Genomic DNA, 22,865 nt, shown 5'->3' on the forward strand with positions numbered 1-22,865 from the left:
ACCTTTTTCTGGTCCTTTTCCTTATTTAGTTATGGGCAGTGGAAGCTGAAGTTACAATCCAGTTCTCATCCTGAGTCTCCATCCTTTTTGCTAATTTCTCCTATAGTATGTCATTGTGTTTCTATGAAGTGAGATTAGGTATTAAACAACTAGCAGATTGATCAATCATTACAACAGTGGCTCATTTTGCCACACGTTTTAGTCTCAGTAGATAACTGCGGTTCCCAGTTGAACATGAGAATAGGTGGACGGTTTTGGGCTGATTCAGAGTCCAGAGAGGAGCCGGATAGAGGGGCCAACACTGAGGAGCAGAGGGCCTCGTTGGCTCCTCATCACAAAGGGCACTTTCTATTATAAGGACGTTAGAGTGTAGCTCCAATGGGAGAGGGGAAGCCGCTTCTTTGTGGTTAGAATCCAGGAGAAGCCGGCAGGGAGGAAACTGCAGTGAGTCGGCCATTTTGTGCCCGAGATTTTGGGAACCAGTTGGGTGTTAATATCTGCAGGGAAGGCTCAATCATCAACGCTTTGAGAACCTCTGGACCTTTGATTCCTTCTTTTGTCTGATGTTTCATAATCAATGGAATCCACATTGGTTAGGATATTGCGGAGGGTTTTATACTTCCTCTCACACACTGAGACTCACTCACCCTGAGGGAGACGGCCCGCGGAGGTTTCTGTGGGGTCTCTTCGTGTAGCCGGTCCCCCAATGAGGCAAGAATCCGTTTTCTGTGTCCAATAAGACTGATCTTCAATACCTGAATAAAAAAAACAAAGATATTAGACATGATGATTGTGTAGTTTGGGTGTAGTGCGAACAAAAACTATTGGGATATTTTCAGTGTCATATCATTGTTGTCTTATGATCGTGGGGCTTTGGACAGTTTGTTGGACAAACAAGCTTTTTGAAGATATCACCTAAGGCTTTGGGAACTTTTTTCACTATTTCTGACTCAGAAGGAGTTAGGATGTCCGTTTTTTGTGTTCCTTGCAAACATGAGAAATGCTGCGTCTTATGGCACTGCGCTGGGGGGAAAATGATGACTCTGACTGACATTTGCATAATTTAAAACAGCTTTTATAGAAAGAAAAAAGTCCAAAGGTTTTCAGACTGGATAATAACAAGATTATATCAGCATTTGCAAAAAAACTGCATAAAATGTAGCAGATTATCGCGATCACGAGCCTCAAATGGAGGATATTACGGCTATTATGAAAAAAATTTTCACAGAGAAAAACAGCACTCAGGGAAGTGCTAATGAGTGCATATTTAATGATGTAAAATGCCCCGGAGCATGAGCGTAAATCATGTCATTATTATTACATAACTCAAACGGCTCGGACGGCTGTGTTCACGCTGTTACACGAACGATACACACGAACGATCACAGTGTGTATCATGCCTTTCATTTAAAACACAGGCTAACATGACTCAAGTATTCTGTATGAGACACATACACAATGATAGTAGTGGAGGGATTTCATTAATTGCTGCGACTACAGTTATTCACTGTACCTTTCAGTGAAGTAAGGACTACTTGTTGAGGACATTTTACTGAGAGTTTTTGCACCATGAAATGCAAATGTAAAAATATGAGATTGTAGCTGATTTGTAGTAGTCTAATGATTTTCCTCAGGCGCTCATTACACAGTCACCAAACAGAGACACAACTCACATAATATACTCTTGGACTCCAATGAAAGCGTCTTTGTTTCCGTGGTCGCCAGGCGCCCGCTGACTGTGCCAGTTACTGCGTTTTCTAAAGAGACGCGCTGGGACATGGCAGCTTTCTGCAGAGATGTTGTTTGCATTGTGTATGCCTTCTGGCACCCATAACAACTTCAGAACACAACACACTGCTGCCTGCTTTCATGGGGCCGCCTCTGGAGGTCTTCCAATGAGAGATATGTGAGAAGGTGTGTGTGTGTGTGTCTTCTTGGGCAAAAGGTGGTAATTAGCCTCAACGCGAGGTTTTGCTGCAAGTCTAATGATTCTCCCAACAGTCTTACGCACGTACACACACACACACACACACACACACACACACACACACACACACACACACACACACACACACACACACACACACACACACACACACACACACACACACACACACACACACACACACACACACACACACACACACACACACACACACACACACACACACACACACACACACACACACACATCTCCCGCACCAATTACTGCTCTACATCTGCTGGAGAAACGTAACAAACTAACAATGAGAGCAGTGGTGTTGGATGACCCTTAAACACACGAACAAACCATAAATAAACCAATCCAAAGCTTCATGAATAGTGCATGTATGCAAATGGCGTGCAAACAACTGATATATAATGTATCAAGCTCGCACTAAAATGCACTTCTTTGTGTTGTTTACTTTACTTAGTAGGATTCATACATTTGAATGTATGCCATATAGTAAATAAGGAAAAAGGACAGTTTGAGTTATGGGATGTAAAATAATAACATAGCAGATACTAACGGGTTAACCTACAGCCTACGCTGTTCCTCCCTGCATGGAAACAATGTAATTTAATTGTTAAAATTAGACGGATCAAAGGGAAACAGAGAGGAGAGCTGGGACTAGCGGCTAGTGGAACTAATTGGTGATTATGGACGCCCTGTGCTCCCTCCAACCATTTCTATTCACTCATCTTTCCCCTCCTCTCCCTCTCCTCTCTGGTCATCTTCTCTTCCTCTCCTACACTTCTTTATGGACACAGTGTCAGTCATAATACTGCATCCATTTGTCTGTCTTTGGACTGAAGATGACATTAGATGAATTTGGAGATATAAGATCAAGTGGCTTTGTCTTATTCTTCTTTGGTTTCAAGAGTTGTTTTTTCAATAATTTGAATTGATTGTGTCCATTGATGAGTTGTCGGGCTTTACATGAATGTTCTGTCTGATTATCCATAAAGCTGTTGAAAGAACAGAAGGCTAACGTGAGGTCCAGCTTCTCAATAGTGACAAATTAGAAAGATTCATCAGCAGATAAATCCATATCAAAAACAAGATGCAGCCCCAATAACAATATGAAGTTATTTGTCCCAAAAAATGCTTAAGATAGTATATATTAGATTACACATCAGCTGAAATCAGTTCATTCCACCCGTTCTAAGCAGTGGTCATGACTCTGGACTAAACTACAAAGCACAAACCGAGCTGAGTAATTCAGTTTCTTTAGTAGTAAAGGTTATGAAATATTCCTTCTCTTTCTCTTTCCTCCGGAGGGGATGTGGCGTGACAACAGTCCTCACGCTGCTGTTTCTTCACACACAGATCCACGCACACACACTCAGCATGGACAGTGAAGGCCTCGCTAAGCTGCTCATCGCCTGTCTGTGTGTGTGTGTGTGTGTGTGTGTGTGTGTGTGTGTGTGTGTCTTGTTCTTATGCAACAGCATCTACTTCAACTACAGTAGCTGCCTCAACCTCAGCCTGAAGTTCAACCTTCACCATGGCAACACAGAGCCGCAAAAGCAGTCACCCACACACACACTCATCCCAAAAAAAATATATACACATGCACGTGTGTCATGCACGTGTGTCACACACACACACACACACACACACACACACACACACACACACACACACACACACACACACACACACACACACACACACACACACACACACACACACACACACACACACACACACACACACACACACACACACACACACACACACACACACACACACACACACACACACACACACACACACACACACATTTCTCTGCGTGGGGAAGAAGATGATATTGTTATCCCTGAATGCAACCCAACATTATTATTGTTAAAACACAGACTCGCTCTGTTATGCTTCACTGCAGTATCGGCACATTTGCATTTAAATGATATTCACAGCAGCTGCATTCACTAACAGGAGAAGTGTTGAGATACCTGCAGCCCTCTTCCTCTCTTCCTATCCATTCCCATCACACTAACCACACATTCATTTAAACTCAACTACATTCAAATCACCTCACAGAGCGCGTGTCTCTCTTCCTCTCTTTGTGTTCAACAGTATTGAGCTGAGTGGCTAGAGGAGGCTTACTTACCCTCTGTTCTTGATTTTATTAACGTAGTATGAAGTGATTTGGTTCGTGGGCTGCTGCTTTTGTGAGTTATGTGTGTGTCCATCAATGCCCTAATCCTGTTAAAAGTCCCTTTAGCCCAGATTGAACGGGCTTGATTAACGGATTAGCCGCCACACATACGGACGACGGAGTTTTTCTCGCAGCCATCTCCTCTCTATTGCCTTCTGACACTTTACTACAATAATCTGAATAATAATCTGATTACTTGCAAACTAAATATCTGTGTATGCACGTGAACGGTTCTACCTTTCATTTATTAAGAAGCCATAGAATATGCAAAACCAAAACATCTCCCAGTAGAATTTAGATTTTTTCACAAATCCAATCCTTGATTGAGCGGCCGGGCTTAACAAACTATGTATAAACTTCCAGGGAAAAGCCCAAGAACAAACTGACCTTGTTAAACACAAGAGTGATGTCGGAATAATGCTGACTAAAAGACATATTCTGCAAACAAACCAGTGGGACAAAGGAGGGGAAGCGTCAGAGATTGGGGACATGGATCACTCTCTCATTCAGGACACTGGACACAAAAAGCCTTTTCTCTGTGTGCTACTGGAGGGGAGGTGAAGCTGGTGGGCTCACTGGAGCAGAAACCCAGCGAGGGGCCGACAGTCCAACCAGTGTCTGTGATCCAGCTAGCAAATAGTTGTAATGATAGAGAAAGAGGGGACTGAAAACACTCTCATCAGTCTCACTGCTGCTGTTTCATTTACATTGACTCGCCTAAATATCCCTTTCACTGCCCTCCTATCCTTTTTCACTTTCTGTTCATATTCTGATTCCCTTGAACTCAAATTACCTCTCATCTCATCTGCTTGCCTCTCCCACTCTGTCCTTACTTCCCCTCCCCTCTCACTATCCAGATGAGGAGAGGCTGAAAAGAATAAATAGTGTTTCAATGATTGGGCCTAATAAAAGACGAGGCTTTGCAGCCGCACATTAAGAGCTTCTTCTCCTCTGTCTTGGCAACTGCATGTGATTGGTCGATCTTTGTTTGTTAGCTCTGGCTGTGTATCTACCTCCTCCAGGCTCATGTCCATGTGACCGATCCCCCTGACCTCTGGGATATCAGCAGACTCCTGAAAGCCCCTCAGGTGTGGTCTGATAATGGCGTGGTTGGCGTTTAACCCTTGGAAGAATCCTTCATCAATTGTTCCAGATCAAAGAATCAATGGCGTAAGGTTTCTTAAATTGCCAGGGTCAGAATACATTACAGGCTAACTGAATGGTGATATTGATCAGCAAATAGCCTGTGTCAGTGCTATCTTAGAGGCCCAGTATATAGAGCTGTGGCGGACATCGAGAACATCAAGGTCGGGTCCAATGGAATATTTCTCATTATTAGGTAAGGCTAAAAAGGACCAAAATTAAATTACACTTAAAGAATGACCAATAGTAAGAAATACTCTAACCGATTATTCCAGAATATTAGCTTCACACTCAGGACACCAATGTTTTTTCCCTTTTGAGGGAGCTATGCCATATCCTGTTGTAAGTTCCTTCACGGTGGATGAGAAAGATCGTAAGTACTTTGACGATTCCATTTACCAGTACTGTTGCCCGTTCTCTGCCGGCATTACAGAGTTTTACTTTCCTGCTCTCATCTACTAAAATGATATCCAGTTTGCTGTCTGCCGTCTGCATGACTCCATGTGAAGGCAGAATTATTCTCTTGTTGATCATAGGTAGATGAGAAGATTGATACCACACTGATAATACGCTGAAAACTCAGCTTACATACAGACTGGTAATACTGTCTAAAGGTAACACAATCTGCCTCCCACACCTTCACTACTCAGATAAAACAGGTTGCCAGGCAATTGAACTGCATTTAGTGGCTGGCTTGTCAAAATGTCTAAGGTGTGTTAATAAGTGCATTAAGAAGCATATTAGCAACAGTCACAGGAGGTTTTTTTTTTTAAATGTAAATGTAAGAATAAACATTAGCCAATAATCATGCCTAGGCTTTGGTCCTAAATCTGATGCTGATGGGACATGAAAGAGACTAGCTTCCACTATGCAAATTAAACAGAGTTTGTTCTGAAAAAGCATTGATGAGATGGATAATGTGCACAGAGCTCACGCTGAGAGTGAAAGCTCAGACATTTTCAGCATCAATGCTTGACTCACTTTCCACCCCGGTTATTGAAGTTTCTCTAACCCTGAATACTTTATTACAGCCAGCCTCCTTCTTCATCGCTCCATCCCTCACTTAATGTGTGTGTGCGTTGTTTGGAGGTGGAGCATTTCAGAAGAGATGATGAGAATCAATGTGCCTCGTCTCTCAATAGACTACACACACACACACACATACACACACACACACACACACCCTCAGAAAGCATCGACTGAGAGCCGGGTTTTGATCAAGTCCAGGTTTCAACTTCATCCATCCGTCCACAGCCACGCCTTCATACAGCCATATACTGTTACTGACAATATAAGTACACACACACACACACACACACACACACACACACACACACACACACACACACACACACACACACACACACACACACACACACACACACACACACACACACACACACACACACACACACACACACACACACACACACACACACACACACACACACACCATTTTGGGGGGGTTGGAGGGAAGCCAGAGACCACTGGTTGCCTAGTAACCAGATAGTGGAGGGGAATAGCAGCTAGGGGTGATTTGTTGAAAATGATATCCATCAGAGGCCAATAGGAAGGCTGGTTTCGGTGCGGACAAAAGAAGCAGCCAATCAGAGCAGGTTGTGAAAAAACCCGCCTACATGGAGACAGATATATCTCCATTAATAGCAAGAGAACTGTAAGTATGACTGGAAGCAGAGGTGCTTTGAGAGTGTGTGTGTGTGTGTGTGTGTGTGTGTGTGTGTGTGTGTGTGTGTGTGTGTGTGTGTGTGTGTGTGTGTGTGTGTGTGTGTGTGTGTGAAAACATCACCAAGTGCTGCAGGTTCAAGGTTGAAGCAAGATCTCTCAAATATATTCTCCTGCACACACAAACACACACTGCCACACACAGAGCAGCTCATGAATTGAATAGCCGATATGATGAGAGGACCTGGTGTGTGAGATTTTTCTGGGTTAATAAATACTTCAAAGCCCCAAGAGGGAACCGATTTTCACACTGCAGAGAAGCTCCACTAATGCACTGGTTCTGTGAACATCTGTGTGTGTTTGTGTGTACGTGTGTCTACATCACTGTTATTTTATACAAGTAATATACTGGGTGTGGGTTCTTCAAAGACTTTATCCACCTCCGGGATCTTTCAAATGCGAATATGCAAGTGTAAGAATGGAGAGTTTTATATTTCATGGAAGGAACAACAATGAAAATAAAGAACACAATGGATTTATGTTTAAAAAATGGTAACAGTTTTAAAGAACCAGAAGATAAGCTAAATGAAAAATACAATTTGTTGATCACTAAGGCAACATTTCTTAATTTTTACTGTGGCTCAAATAATGTGTATACAGCTGTGTGTGTGTGTGACACGTGCAGAATGTACGATGTCCAAACGACTGCACATGGTTAAGGTTGAACTAGCAATAGAGAGACAGCCCAGGGGAGTTATGTTTATGTGTTGTCGTTGTAGGGCTCACAGAAGCAGCTGATCGTGGTCAGAGTCAGGGAGATGCGGAACATACAATACATGTACTCATAAAAAGGCGACTACAGGAACACGCTCAGGTTAACAGGATGCTTGTAGCAGCCATCTGTGGACTCTCTCCGGAGAGACCGCTCTGGACGTGACCATGCTGTGTATGCCTTCATTATGCCCAGTGAGGTAATAAAGAAGAAGTAGTAGGCTAAGCAAGAGCACCTCTCTTACTATTTACTTTAACCTTGTCATTAATTAGCTAGCCAACCGTAATTATCCCATTAAGCTTACAGTATCTATCAGTTGCACCCGGTAATTGTGTTGGGCAAATAATTACTAGAGAAAGAGAACGTAAAAAACGTATATGTTTCAGAGAGCTCCTCATGTGTATCAGTAACCCAAAACATCTGATTCAGTCCACATCAAAGCAGCAGAGTAAAAGTAGCCACATATTATTACCAGTGTGTGAGGTCACAGCTGTGCTGCTATATATAGACCAAAACTAAAGAAAGATGCCTTGTCCTTCTTGTTTTGAGGTTATTCAAGATGTCACTTTTATACACACATGAAGCACACATTCACACAGCCATTTGTAAGCCTCAGCAGCCTCACTTGACCTGCCAATGAATACAAACGTTTGGGGTAAAACAAACATGTGTGTTCCTGTTCTGTGACATGGTTCATCCCGGAGTAATACGTCAACAATCTCAGCAGAAAACCAGCAAATGTGTAGAATTGAAACCCTTAAGAGTCAATACTCCAGCCTTTGTCCATGACATGTCACTGAAGGGGAATCTATTGCTGTGTGACGATGTGACGGACAGGAGACATGAATATGATTGATTTGGCAGGATTTCCAGCTCGATCTTTGTGTGTCCTGGCTGTTCTTCAGCAGCGGGTGAAGACAAATACTTCCCTCCCGTCGTCCTGCTGGGACCTGTCTTGCTCTCTCCCTCTATTTGCCTCCCACAAGCTCCTCACCTACTTTCCTTTTTAGTTTTGCTCTATAGCTGTTGCCTTGTTTCCAATACAAGTCCGAACAGGCTATCACATATTGATTCATTCTATTGTCTGTTTGGCTCCTGGATTCCAGTGAATTTTGTGCAAGTTAGGATGAAGTCAGGTAGCTTAAACTGGGGCGGAGGGTAAATCATCTGGTAAGCACTGTTGTTTCTTTCAGTAATATTAACATGAATATCATTTTAAACAAAAAGTAGGTCTAAACCTGAAAGCAGTGGTCATATAACAGCAGATAACCCTCCCTGTGCTCAGTAATACACTTTCCCTCATACATTGTGAATTAAACCCAAAAATGTCCTTATGTTAACGGCACAGACTGACAAACTAACAACATCCCTCCGTAAAGCCACTATACACTTCCTTGTCCCAGATTTCACTTCTCTCACTGTCTAAGAGTATGTAAGTGCATGCAAATAGGATAAGACACAAAATGGGGCGGTAATTGGATTTAAGTGGGTTTAACTGTGGTAGTAATAGCTTTTGCTTTTTTTCCCTTGCTTCACTTGACTCAATTTGGAAGTACACAATTAATCTACAAATGAAACCTCATTCTTGATTTAAATATCCTCCTAGAAAGTCTTGTGACACGTACAAATAAGCGAACAAGGTGGAATTTTGGCAGGGATTTAGTTTACTTTTAGTTGAATAAAGTCCTGTCTATTAACTCTTACGCTACTGAGGAAGGTAAGATGATTTGAATGTATAAGCATTCATCATCAGTGACCAGAAGGAGAGATATGACTTGCGTTCTTGTTATAACTGAAGTTTTTCCAAAGCACGATTGATGCTTTATTGCATCGACACAGAGCCCGTTCTCTCAGGTGGCTCGAGGACTCAGAAACATTTAGCCCGAGCGCACGCAGTCACACATCCAGTGAATGTGCTTAGTCAGCGGTGTAGATTGTGCAGCGTGAAAGCCATTCAGATGCTGTAATCACCTCAGCATCGCCGAGGATGAAAGATGTATGAATAAAACAGCAAGGGAGGAACAAGAGAATCTCCGCTTAACATCGTATCCATTTCTCTTCCTAGTTTAAACAAATATCACTGTTTCTTCATCACTCCTGTCCTGTGTTTCAGCACCTACCTCTCTTCAGGTGGACTTATTCCAAATGAAACGTCTTCTTCAGTTTGCTCCTCTGTGTCCTTCTGTTTTATTTTCTCACACGCTTCTCTTCTTGCTGTTGCTATTTGTTACCGTCCAAAACAAGTGCGTTTCCTTCTCTTCTTCTTCTCTTGTGTTTTTCCTCCTAGCTTTACTCCTCGCCTCCTCACCACCAGCTTTTGTCTCCCCCTCTCACTCGCACTCTGCAGATTTCCAGCGCTCAACAACTCCTCCTCTTTCTTCAGCTTGCGGCATCCAGACTACATCTCCTACATGTCTCTGCCTGAGCTCTCTCTCTCTCTCTCTCTCTCTCTCTGCTCTCCCTCTGCTCTCCCTCTACCCAGTTTACATTACCCCCTCCCCCCCTCCTCCTCTCCATCTCGTCACTATGGAGACGCTGGGCCCATACGGAGACAAGCTCATGCTGGTTCACAAGGAGAGTAAATGTGTTTGTTTGCGTAAAGCATTGAGTAGAGACGTTTCAAACAGTAAGTAGTCACAATTAAGTTCCAAACGTAAACTATTAACAGGCTTTTTATCATTAATGTAAATAGATATTTACATTTTTTACAGCTAGCTGATTTCAATCTTTATTTTAATCTAAGCTTCGTCCTTCAAAAAAATAAATGAGCATATTTCCTATGTCAAACTATTTCTTTAAATACCTCATCACTGATCGTCAGCGGGGTTTGTAGTGTGAGTCAGATTGGTATGCGCAATGCTTGAAAAATAAAAAGCACATTTCATCGTTCGCCGATGTTGCTATGGAGAAACAATGCAATTTGGCACAAAACAAATCACCATAGTCATTGAATTAATTCAAAATAGACCAAATCACCAAATGTGATTCAGCTTTCAGAATGATCTCAGGAAGAGCTGATTCCTCTCCTCACATTTCTATGTACACAAGCTTGTACCTGTAATATCTTATCAAAGAACCACATATTGTCTGACGCAGCTGCTCATCCTTTGTATTGATGATTAAACTGAGAGTTATGGAGCTTGAAACCCATCCAAGCCTGGAAACGCTCCAACTGAAAGTCACCTTACATTGTGTTTGTAGAAAATGAATTGGACTTTTAGTTTCAGGACCCCTTTTGACGTTAAGAACAACTCCTTCATTTCAGGGTCTGATAATCTGTCTTCACCACAGCTGCAGACAAGTTTGGACTTTTGGTAGAACATAGGTCAGAGCAGAGGAAGTCCCCTTTATCTGATCCTAATTTCTCTTTTGCAATGTTCCTCAAGGCTTCATGTTCTTCAGAAAACATCGTCAATGGGGCAGCTTGCGTAACACCAGTACGTGCAGCAGGGCTCTCGACTAACTTTTTTCACCATCCTCCCGGAACCGTCCCGAAATACAATCTAAGCCGTCCCGAAATTAATGTGGACCGTCTCGAATTTAAAATATTAGTTTTTCTACTACTTATCATTAGTTAAAATCATTCAAAGTGACCTTTAACATAAATAAAACATCATACAAATCATTAGATGATAATTCATCAACCTTTTTATTTGAGTAAATCAGTCAATCACATGAACAAAGGCCAAATATATTTAAACAAACACACAAACGAGAAAATTACTCTAATATTGAATCAAATCAAGTCCCATCCAATTAACAAAAAAATCCAACACTCTGTCCTGAAGACAGAACCCAGAGTAACCACTAGGAGGACAGTCTGTAACACAGTCAGGAGACCTTTACAAACTGCCCCGCCCCCTCGCACACAGACGGGAGAGAGAGATCTCGTCTGGATTGGAAAGCTCGAAAATACATCATAGACGCATGTTGTAGTCTTATTGCATATTAGAAACGGAGTTGGATAAACTAAAACTGCGATATAATGTTTATGTAGCAAGACTACATATGACATATATTTTTTAAATGTCTGCAGTACCGATAAAAAGTCAGATAACGTCGGAGCTTAACGTTACCACTGTCTTTAATAATTCCGGCCCGGGCGGAGCCCATTTAATACCGGGGCTCGGTACCCATCCATACATGGGGAGAGGCGCAGCATATTGCTAAGGACTAAATACGATGGAGGGTTCTCATCTCAGCCTTATTATGAAGAGGAGTAAGTAAATAAAGAGGCCGGCGCTCCAGGGTCTGGTTCTGCTGTGCGTTTTTGTGATGTAACGGTAAAACATTTCAGAATTCCTCCACGGGATACCATTGTCATTTTTACATCACTCAACCCGCGAAATACACACACTCAGTACATAGCCTACTGTAGATAGACCCGCGAATTTGCGGACCAGGAATTCGCGGGCACAGCCAGCTGTGCGGCTGGCTGACAGCCATGGGCACAGTTTACGTACTGTGTGTGTGTGTGTGTGTGTGTGTGTGTGTGTGTGTGTGTGTGTGTGTGTGTGTGTGTGTGTGTGTGTGTGTGTGTGTGTGTGTGTGTGTGTGTGTGTGTGTGTGTTTCGCGGGTTGCTAAATGTTTTGTGTGTTTATGTTGACAAGGAGGTTTAATAACTGTGTGCTACACACAACGTGCAGTCGATTTCATTTTCATCTGCGTTTGTAGTAGAGTTAGCAGGATATCTTTATTTGAACTCTCGTCCCAAATTCGTCCCAAAATTATTTTTTATCCTCCCTGACACTATTTTTTTCGGCCCCGGGACGACGGGACGTCCTTAAGCTCGAGCCCTGACGTGCAGGATATTCTCGCCCCAAAACCACCCTAATCAGGGGAAGAAATTAAACGTATTTGAAACCTGACCAACTCACGGCCGCTGTTGAAAGATCATTGAAGTGAAAACAGGACACAAATGGGACCACACTGTGTATATGTTTATGTATGAGAGTATATATTTGCATCCGTGAAATCCAACCCACAACACTCAACGTCATTCTGCCTATTTCTGTCTTTTACAAGTCTACTTATGTGATCCAGAAAAAAACCTAAAGATAGTGCATGACTCATGCTTACTGCCTCCTCTCCTAGAAACAGCATTCAACCACTATGTAGATATTAATTCATACCTTTGGTATTTGTAATAATTCACAAATGCACTCAAATTTCTACATCTCAAAGCCTGTTTAGTAGCTGCTTTAGGAGGGTTTGATCACATCAAAAGATTTACATCACACTTTCAGCCAGTTGCCAGGAAATTGTAGTAGCTGGCGTCATGAATAGGCTTCAAAATGTATTGTTGACCTTAAAAACAGCGTTTTAAACATTTAAAGGTCCCATTGCCATTTCTACTGATCATAGTTCCATTGTTGAGGTCTACTAGAATAGATTTACATTGTTCAATGTTCCAAACTCACATTGGTTTCTCATGCAGCATCTCTGTATCGTATGTGTATTCACTCTCTGTCCTACACGGCTTGTTGGAGCTCTTGCCCCCCGCCCTCCCTCCCTATGAGCCCACTGTGCTCTGATGTGTGCTATGTGTTACAATGACGTTTGTTAGCAACCAGAAAAGGACACCAGTAATGACAAACAGATGAGAATGCTGCGTGGGGCCTGGGTGCCCTGTTGGCGGGACGCTGCGGGGCTCGCTGCCCCGCCCTTTGAGGCTCGAGGAGCGGACAGTGTGAGATGTATTACTGATGTCGTTTCCTGGTTGCTGTGTGGGGTCAGCGAGACACCGCGGAACTCAGCCTGAGCACACACACGTGAGTGTCTGGCGAACTGCGAGTGGAGATCCATGGAGCCGCGGCTGAGAAAAGATAAGGCTGAGTGAGTGTGTGTGTGTGAGGAGCTCCACGGATTGGTCCATTTGGACCTGGGTATGGTCACGTCACTATACTCAGGGGAAAGAAAATGGAAAAAGAAATCTCCAACGAGGCGTTCTGGGGCAGCATAGACAGGTCTTTTCTGTGTTAGAGTTTTACTCGCTACAGGGTGTACTATGAGGGTTTGTGACTCTGCAGACCGTTTACATGCATAAAAGCTACATAACACACAAGGCGACGGGTAATAACCGGAAAAGCATGACATGGGACATTTAAAGGAAAACCACTCAAATGTCTTGAGCGTTGGCAGCCAATATATATTGAACTCATAACATTTGTTTTTAAAGGCCAGTTAATCTTAATTAACCTCCTCAAAAGCCACTATTGCATAATATCTGTAAAGGTTATTGCTTAAGTGACTGTAAGTATTATGTTCCGGTATTACTGAAACGAAGAAGGAAGCTGATATTTGATGTAAACCATGAGCCAAACTCCTAATTTCATATACATTTAAATACAAAACATTATCAGTCCATCTTCAGGAAACAGATCTTGATGATGTGCAGCAGTACCGGGCCACAGGTTCAAGGTGTGCTCCGGGGTCACACACATTATCTCCCGATACCTCCCACACTATCTCCAGCACGGAGAGAGCTACAACAGGAAGTACAATCGCCAAATAAGGCTTCAGTAGAGCGATATCAGCAGGCAAGGACGGTGAAGTACACTGCAGTCCTGAGGCGAATACTCCCACACCAAAACTACTACTCACTGCTTCTAACACGTACTGTACGAGTACTGTATCTATTCTGCACAGTGAAACACTCTGAAAATGTGCAGCACAGGATTGTGTTACAGCTGCGATACCTGCATACCTCTCACATGTTAACGCCTAATTTGGTGAGAAAACACATTAATCAGTGCATCAAGTAGACTAACTAAGGGAAGTGTGTGTATGAGTGTGTGTGTAGGTCTGATGGTATGATGTATAGAGTTTAATCCTGCAGTGTCTAACGAAGGCAGGAACCATCTGGTGCTGGGATGTGAGACAATCTGTGCATTTGGAGAGGTGACAAAGAAGGTGATAAGCACAGGAACACACACAAAAACACACATGCACGCACCCACACACAAATAAAGGTATTTGGAAAAGGCAATCCAGTACACACACATAAACACATTTCATTTATACCAAGTGCACATATCTCTAGTCTCTATGGTAACTAGTAGCCGTCATGGCAACGGAGTACAAGCAGTAGCTGAGAGGCTGAACTCTCATGACTGTCCTCAATTTATTTTGGACCCGCGCACAGACACACACACACACACACACACACACACACACACACACACACACACACACGCAGTGTTAGTCATTTTTGGGTTTTCAGAACACATTCCCAGAATTGAGTGTGAATACCTCCTAAACCGACATGTTGTTATAATAGTGGGGAATGCAAGGACAAGTCAGGTCGTGCAGGTGAATCACACACACGTACACACACACACACACACACACACACACACACACACACACACACACACACACACACACACACACACACACACACACACACACACACACACACACACACACACACACACACACTGACAGGCCTTCACATGCAACATATGAAGAAGCAAAGAAAAGGTTACGCAAGGATCGAAAAGACAGGAAATACAGTGGTGAAAAGTAACTAAGTACTACGCTAGTACAATATTTAGGCCCTTGTACTTTGAGTATTTCTATTTTTGATAATTCATACTCCAAGTTCACTACATTTCAGGGTGACACACTTTAGATTTGACTACATATACCTGTAATTGTCATACTCTATTTGTTGCAGTTTACCTAGGTATGTAAAACCTTGACCTTGAGTTTTCACTTAAGCATAATCAAAATACTTCTTCCGACTATGAGTAAATAAATATTACTGCTATAGAAGTGTCCTTAATTATGGTCTAATAATGTGATGATTCAAATTAAATGAATTATAACTATTAATAATTTGATATTTAAATACTTAAACTTTTTTATGTATAAAAAGTTTAAGTGTTAAGGTGTTTCAAGTAAAAAGTGATTTACACGATATTAGACAATAAGGTTGTGAAGTATTGAATAAGACTATTGCCGGCAATGTTTCAAATGAATTATCAGAACTTTTTCACAGCAGCGCTGTACTGGCAGGATTTAACACGATGAACATTACATTGTGTGATATGACCCCTATAAGCCCAAATCATCTGGTTCATTTATATATTAACCATCTTAACTTTGACATAAATCACTATGGCAAAATCAAGAGTGTCACAGGACGATTTTCTCACACACACACACACACACACACACACACACACACACACACACACACACACACACACACACACACACACACACACACACACACACACACACACACACACACACACACACACACACACACACACACACACACACACACACACACACACACACACACACACACACACATTTGAAGGCCCCTCTTCTGTGATATGAGGGTCCACTCATCTGGAGAACATTAGGGGAATTGATCCTAGAGGACCAGAAACGATCTGCACTCCACCGCCGTCAACGTGGCTTTCCAAAACGAAATCCATTTCTAATTGCTTCACTCTGCGCTCTCTGAGGACTCACTTGAAATGAGAGCAATTTACAGCTTTGACGCAGTTGTTTTGTACTTTTTGCTCCTCAGAACGAGGTCTGGCTGCAGAGAGAGGCAGCAGCTCCACCGTGTGGACTGATACGTGATGTGAGCAGCTCACCGCACTGCAGGGGGAGGAATATGTATATGAGGAGTTCATTTACCTCCTGTTGGTTAAAGAAACAGACCACTAAACTATTACAAATACAAATGTAAAAAGCGTATTTTTGGCAAAACAAGCCTTATCAGGTGGTTAAAGGTGGGGTAGGTAAGTTTGAGAAACCGGCTCGAGATACACTTTTTGTTATATTCCATGGAATGCTCTTCACATCCCGATAGCAATGAATATCTTAAGAAATCCATAAAAACATGTCATCTGTGGAAGCCGTGGTACTGTAAAAAGCACGACCAATCATCTGAGCCGGCCCGGCTAAAGTAACTGGATGGCCTACCTGCCTGTCAGCCTTCCATCTGTGCACAAACTTATCTCGTGCCCTCATCGGTCATGTGTGCGTTCGTGTGTGTTGGAGGAGGGGCTCTGTAAGGAAGTGGCAGATTTTTTCCGGTTGTGTATTTTCAAATTCTAGCGCACTGGAGCTGGTTTCTCCAAAATTACCTACCCCACCTTTAATGTTCCTCTTTAATGTATTTACTTTTTCTATTTACAGTGGGGCAAAAAAGTATTTAGTCAGCCCCCAATTGTGCAAGTTCTCCCACTTAAAAAGATGAGAGAAGCCTGTAATTTTCATCCTATGTATACCTCAGCTATGAGAAACAAAATGAGAAAAAAAAAATCCAGAAAATCTCATTGTCTGATTTTTAAAGAATTTATTTGCAAATTATGGTGGAAAATAAGTATTTGGTCAATAACAAAAGTTCATCTCAATACTTTGTTTTATACCCTTTGTTGGCAATGACAGAGGTCAAATGTTTTCTGTAAGTCTTTACAAGGTTTTCACACACTGTTGCTGGTATTTTGGCCCATTCCTCCATGCAGATCTCCTCTAGAGCAGTTATGTTTTGGGGCTGTCGCTGGGCAACACGGACTTTCAACTCCCTCCAAAGATTTTCTATGGGGTTGAGATCTGGAGACTGGCTAGGCCACTCCAGGACCTTGAAATGTTTCTTACGAAGCCACTCCTTCGTTGCCCGGGCGGTGTGTTTGGGATCATTGTCATGCTGAAAGACCCAGCCACGTTTCATCTTCAATGCCCTTGCTGATGGAAGGAGGTTGTCACTCAAAATCTCACGATACATGGCCCCATTCATTCTTCCTTTACACGGATCAGTCGTCCTGGTCCCTTTGCAGATAAACAGTCCCAAAGCATGATGTTTTCACCCCCATGTTTCACAGTAGGTATGGTGTTCTTTGGATGCAACTCAGCATTCTTTCTCCTCCAAACACGTCTAGTTGAGTTTTTACCAAAAAGTTATATTTTGGTTTCATCTGACCATATGACATTCTCCCAATCCTCTTCTGGATCATCTAAATGCTCTCTAGCAAACTTCCGACGGGCCAGGACATGTACTGGCTTAAGCAGGGGGACACGTCTGGCACTGCAGGATTTGAGTCCCTGGCGGCGTAGTGTGTTACTGATGGTAGCCTTTGTTACTTTGGTCCCAGCTCTCTGCAGGTCATTGACTAGGTCCCACCGTGTGATTCTGGGATTTTTGCTCACCGTTCTTGTGATCATTTTGACCCCACGGGGTGAGATCTTGCGTGGAGCCCCAGATCGAGGGAGATTATCAGTGGTCTTGTATGTCTTCCATTTTCTAATAATTGCTCCAACAGTTGATTTCTTCACACCAAGCTGCTTACCTATTGCAGATTCAGTCTTCTCAGCCTGGTGCAGGTCTACAATGTTGTTTCTGGTGTCCTTTGACAGCTCTTTGGTCTTGGCCATAGTGGAGTTTGGAGTGTGACTGTTTGAGGTTGTGGACAGGTGTCTTTTATACTGATAACGAGTTCAAACAGGTGCCATTAATACAGTTAACAAGTGGAGGACAGAGGAGGCTCTTAAAGAAGAAGTTACAAGTCTGTGAGAGCCAGAAATATTGTTTGTTTGTAGGTGACCAAATACTTATTTTCCACCATAATTTGCAAATAAATTCTTTAAAAATCAGACAATGTGATTTTCTGGATTTTCTTTCTTCTCATTTTGTCTCTCATAGTTGAGGTATTCCTAGGATTAACATTACAAGCCTCTCATCTTTTTAAGTGGGAGAACTTGCACAATTGGTGGATGACTAAATACTTTTTTGCCCCACTGTATAATATTTACTTAAGTATACTTTCACTATCCTTGTTGTAAATGTCAATGTCATTAATATGCAGCACATGTCTTTACTGCTGAATATACCCTCACAACCCTCACAACTTAACAGTGTAACAACACTGTTATTAGTGGCCAATTGTCCAACAAAGGAATGTTCAAAGGCCACTTAGTCTAGGAGGAGTATTGACTCGCGTATGTTCAAGAAATCCAAATACCTTGCTCGTTCCATTCAAGTGCTTCATTAGGAGGTTCAATGGATCAGCTGGTGGCCCAATGCCGACATGCAACCTTTGCACGGCATTTAAACATATAAACAAACCAAATCCCAGTCGTACGGATATGTGTGGTCAAAAACTTTTTCCAACTTTCTCTATAGACTTCCTGCTGTGTCACGCTGGTAGCGTCCTTTATACCTGAGCACGCTACTACAGTTTGCTTTCTATAAATAATAACAAAACATAAAACTAGAGCTGTTCATAAGCAAGATAAAACATTACAAAAACAGTATAATAATAATTCATAGTTATTCAGCGTATTTAAGTTAAATTAAAGAATATTCAATTGGCTCACCAAACCATAATTGTGCCTAAATGGCTCTTACAACTGTTGTCAAATAACAATACTTTTTCTAAATCATTCATCTTAATAGTGGCTGCTACTTCACTTTCTTTCTAGTTTTATTAATATTTTGGATAACCAGCACATTTGTATACCTTGGATGTCTACTTGATTTTTGCCAACCTCTTTATTAAATATGTTAGTTCACTTTGCTTTAACAATTATTTCCTTGCTGTGGAACAAATAAAAGGATTTCTGTTCTTTGTCTGGCTAAAACTGTTATCATTTTAAAGACTTTAAATTACTAGTGAAAAAGGAAAGTTAATGAAAACTTATTTTAGGAATTTTATGGAAATCTTAATTACATTTTTGTAAACTGTTCTCATTAACTGTGCAGCCTGTATAAAGTATAAATGGAGCCAGTGTGAATGGAGTTAAATGTTCATGTCAATCAATGACATTTCAAAAAGTAATTTAAGTCATTCAGATCCAGCTAGGTTCCCAAACAAGCCTCCTCTCAGCCGAGTTTGAGGCCTGAAGCTTTATGAAGTAGAGATTATGGCAGGACATTATTGTTGCGACAGCTGACAGATTCTACCAAGAGACTCGTGATATTAAAAGCAGCTTGACAGACTTTTAATGTCTTATTAATAATACATTCTCAAGTTTGACACAGCCCTCTAAATTGGTTTGGGTTCAGGGGGAAATTAAGGGCACAAAGCAGCTCAAACAGCAGCTCCCTGAAGACAGAGACGTTCAAAACTGCTGCCATGAACAGAACTTCGTTAGTGTCGTCGGATTTGAGGGAAAGCAAGAAGATTCTCATTTGTACAATAGTAACCACTACATTTCTCATAGTTAACTGCATAAATTAACTAACTATTAATTGCCATTGCCACTGTCAAAGGTAGCAATATAGGTGAATGCAATTTGGCTAAGTACATCCAGCAGACTGTCATTAGTTTTAATGTTAGCATCATTTAAAAAAATCCAATTACAGCAGTATGTGAACATTACAGTACTCATTCATTTCTAATAATGACTTCTTAAATCTTTTTAATGTTAGTTGAATAATTTAAAGATAGAATGTTTCATTTGATGTGTTTTCATTTCAGATCTTAAGACTTTTAATTCCAACTCTAAAATACAAAAATAAACGTTTTACTGAAATGTCAAAACTGTCCCATCAGTAAAAGTTTAGACTAAATGTAATTATGTACACATTATTCTAGGATATTGAACTATTGTTGGCATAGTTCCTTTTGCAATAAAACAGATGTGAAATGATCATTTGGATATATTAAAAAGTGTATTAAAGTTTTAGCCATCATTTCTATCACTGATATTAAATCTGTGCAATGCGACTCAAGTCCTGAGATCTGGGGACCGTGGTTCAGGTATTAAACAAACCTACAGGAAGGCCAAACTTATTATGAGGTTAAAACAAAAGCCAGCAATAAAGTTATCACACAAACATGAAGGAATGCAGTGTACAACACATTTGAATAAAGTGTAAAGTCTCTGTCCAACGGGCAGGATTAAAAGGTGTGGATATAAGTCCCAGTAAAAGGGCACAACCACGCCTGTATCTGCACTGTATCCCTATATAATAAAACGCTCCATGTAATAAATGTCTACTTAAAAAGACACATCAACCTATTTTCTGTCCCTCTTTTCATCCCATAATTTCTCTTACATCTATATGTCCATCCTTACATAACTCTATTGTATTCTCCTGCAACAATATATCTGTTCACACACGCAAACACACCTCGCTCAGGTACAGCAGTGACCTCTCCAGTTCCCCAGAGCCTGTTTCAGTGACTGCTGCAGAGGCGCTGCAGAGGCGCAGCAGAACACACGCACACACACACACACACACACACACACACACACACACACACACACACACACACACACACACACACACACACACACACACACACACACACACACACACACACACACACACACACACACACACACACACACACACACACACACACACACACACACACACACACGCACGCACGCACGCACACGACAGATAAAGATCCACTTGAGTGAATACACTACACACACTCTGATTCTTTGACCGTGTTTTGAATATCTTCAATGTTTTTTTTTAAACATTAAACTGCCCAGGAACTGCTGATGTAAATAAGCCTTCTGAATAAATGTGACGCATTAAAACTGTGTGTTGGTGGAGATAAATCCAATGTGTTGCCCACAGGTAAGTGTGTGAGCGTTATGTGTACTTGTGCAGCCTCTTGTGGCTGCACTCAGTACTGCAGCTTCACTAACCTGTGCATTCTTTATATAAACTGAAATCTTATGTTATACAATGTTTTTCCAAACATGCTCACACAGGTCTAAATAAAAGTACATTGAGCAGTATGTAGTGTAAATATGTTTCATTTGACATTGTCGAGACTCACGCTTTTCCATAAAAGAAAGAAGATTGATATATAGTCTGGCTTTTGTATCAATAATGGTCATTTTAAAAACAGAAGCATAAACAAAAGCATGTATTAACACTTTCTCTTTCTCACATATGCATCCAGAAACACACACACACACACACACACACACACACACACACACACACACACACACACACACACACACACACACACACACACACACACACACACACACACACACACACACACACACACACACACACACACACACACACACACACACACACACACACACACACACACACACACACACACACACACACACACACACACACACACACACACACACACCAGCATGTGGGCGGTAACCCCAGCACTGGGTAACATCTTGCATCCCACATGCTTATATAACTCCCTCTCCACCTCCTCCAGCTGATCACTCATCACTTTATCACTTTATCCTCCGCTGGGAAAGAACCCCCCCCCCCCCCCCCTCGCTCTCTTATTGAAATCAGCCAGGCAGGCGTCCTCTGCAATCGAGTATGATTTCGTTACACTCAGAGCATCAAAGAAGAGATGAGATCTGAAGCAAATCCCATCTCTTCTGAAGATTTTATGTTGCTAAAAATTGAATCATTAAACCTGCACTACTTGTGACAACATCGGAGCTCAGACGTAAAATCTTATTATCAGCCAACGTACCTCATACTAACAGAAAAAGAGAATGAAATCAAGGGAGAACTGCAGCACACTCTCTGCCTGCTCTTTATTAATGCAAACGTTAAACTTCTACAAGACGAAGAGCTGTTAGGACAAGAGGTCAAATAGGGAACGTTTTGAATGAATGTGAAGATATAACAGTAACAATGCACCTCCTTCCTGTTTGCAATCGGAACACGCATTGCACCGTAACGAGGAGAAATGGGTATTCTGCACACTCAGTACGGCTCTGCAGCCTTTCCCTCAGAAGGAACTCTCACATTCACTCCATACTTGTTTTAGATAAAAAGCCAAAGGACAAAGCCTGAGCTTCTGATGATATATGGGGCTCCAGAGCAATTGATTGAGCAGGGGAAACAAATGGAATCTGTCACTTAGGTGAGAGATTAGGACAGAGGAGCAGCAAGCATCCAGCTGCTGCCTGATCTCTATCAGCACACATTATTTCAGCTGAGACATGTTGTGCACTGTTTAAAGGTGGAGTTAACATATGTCTACTAGGGAGACATTTCACACACACAGATTTATTTTAAGTGAGAGGAATTACTTGTGTCAAGATAGAATACGTGAGTGTAAACCTTCTGTTGGGAAGAATGTGTCTTTTAAAGGAAGACGATGGTGTTACGGTCATCAGGAACAAAGCCAATGAAAAG

At 41.8% G+C, this 22,865-nt stretch overlaps 1 protein-coding gene across 5 annotated transcripts in view; it reads right to left on the reverse strand.

Annotated features, from left to right (window-relative positions):
• anks1b (ankyrin repeat and sterile alpha motif domain containing 1B) overlaps positions 1-22,865 on the reverse strand; it is a 212,451-nt gene that overhangs the window by 15,990 nt on the left and 173,596 nt on the right. For 4 of the 5 annotated variants that reach the window (XM_079654794.1, XM_079654797.1, XM_079654793.1 and 1 more), the window contains one exon: positions 648-755. In XM_079654794.1, the coding sequence (XP_079510920.1) occupies positions 648-755 (108 nt within the window). Of the gene's footprint in view, positions 1-647; positions 756-9,860; positions 10,135-22,865 lie in introns of those variants that run through there. The other variant, XM_079654796.1, reaches the window with a different exon arrangement.

This window comes from Notothenia rossii (genome assembly GCF_949606895.1).
Source record: "Notothenia rossii genome assembly, chromosome: 10".
NCBI lineage: Eukaryota > Metazoa > Chordata > Actinopteri > Perciformes > Nototheniidae > Notothenia > Notothenia rossii.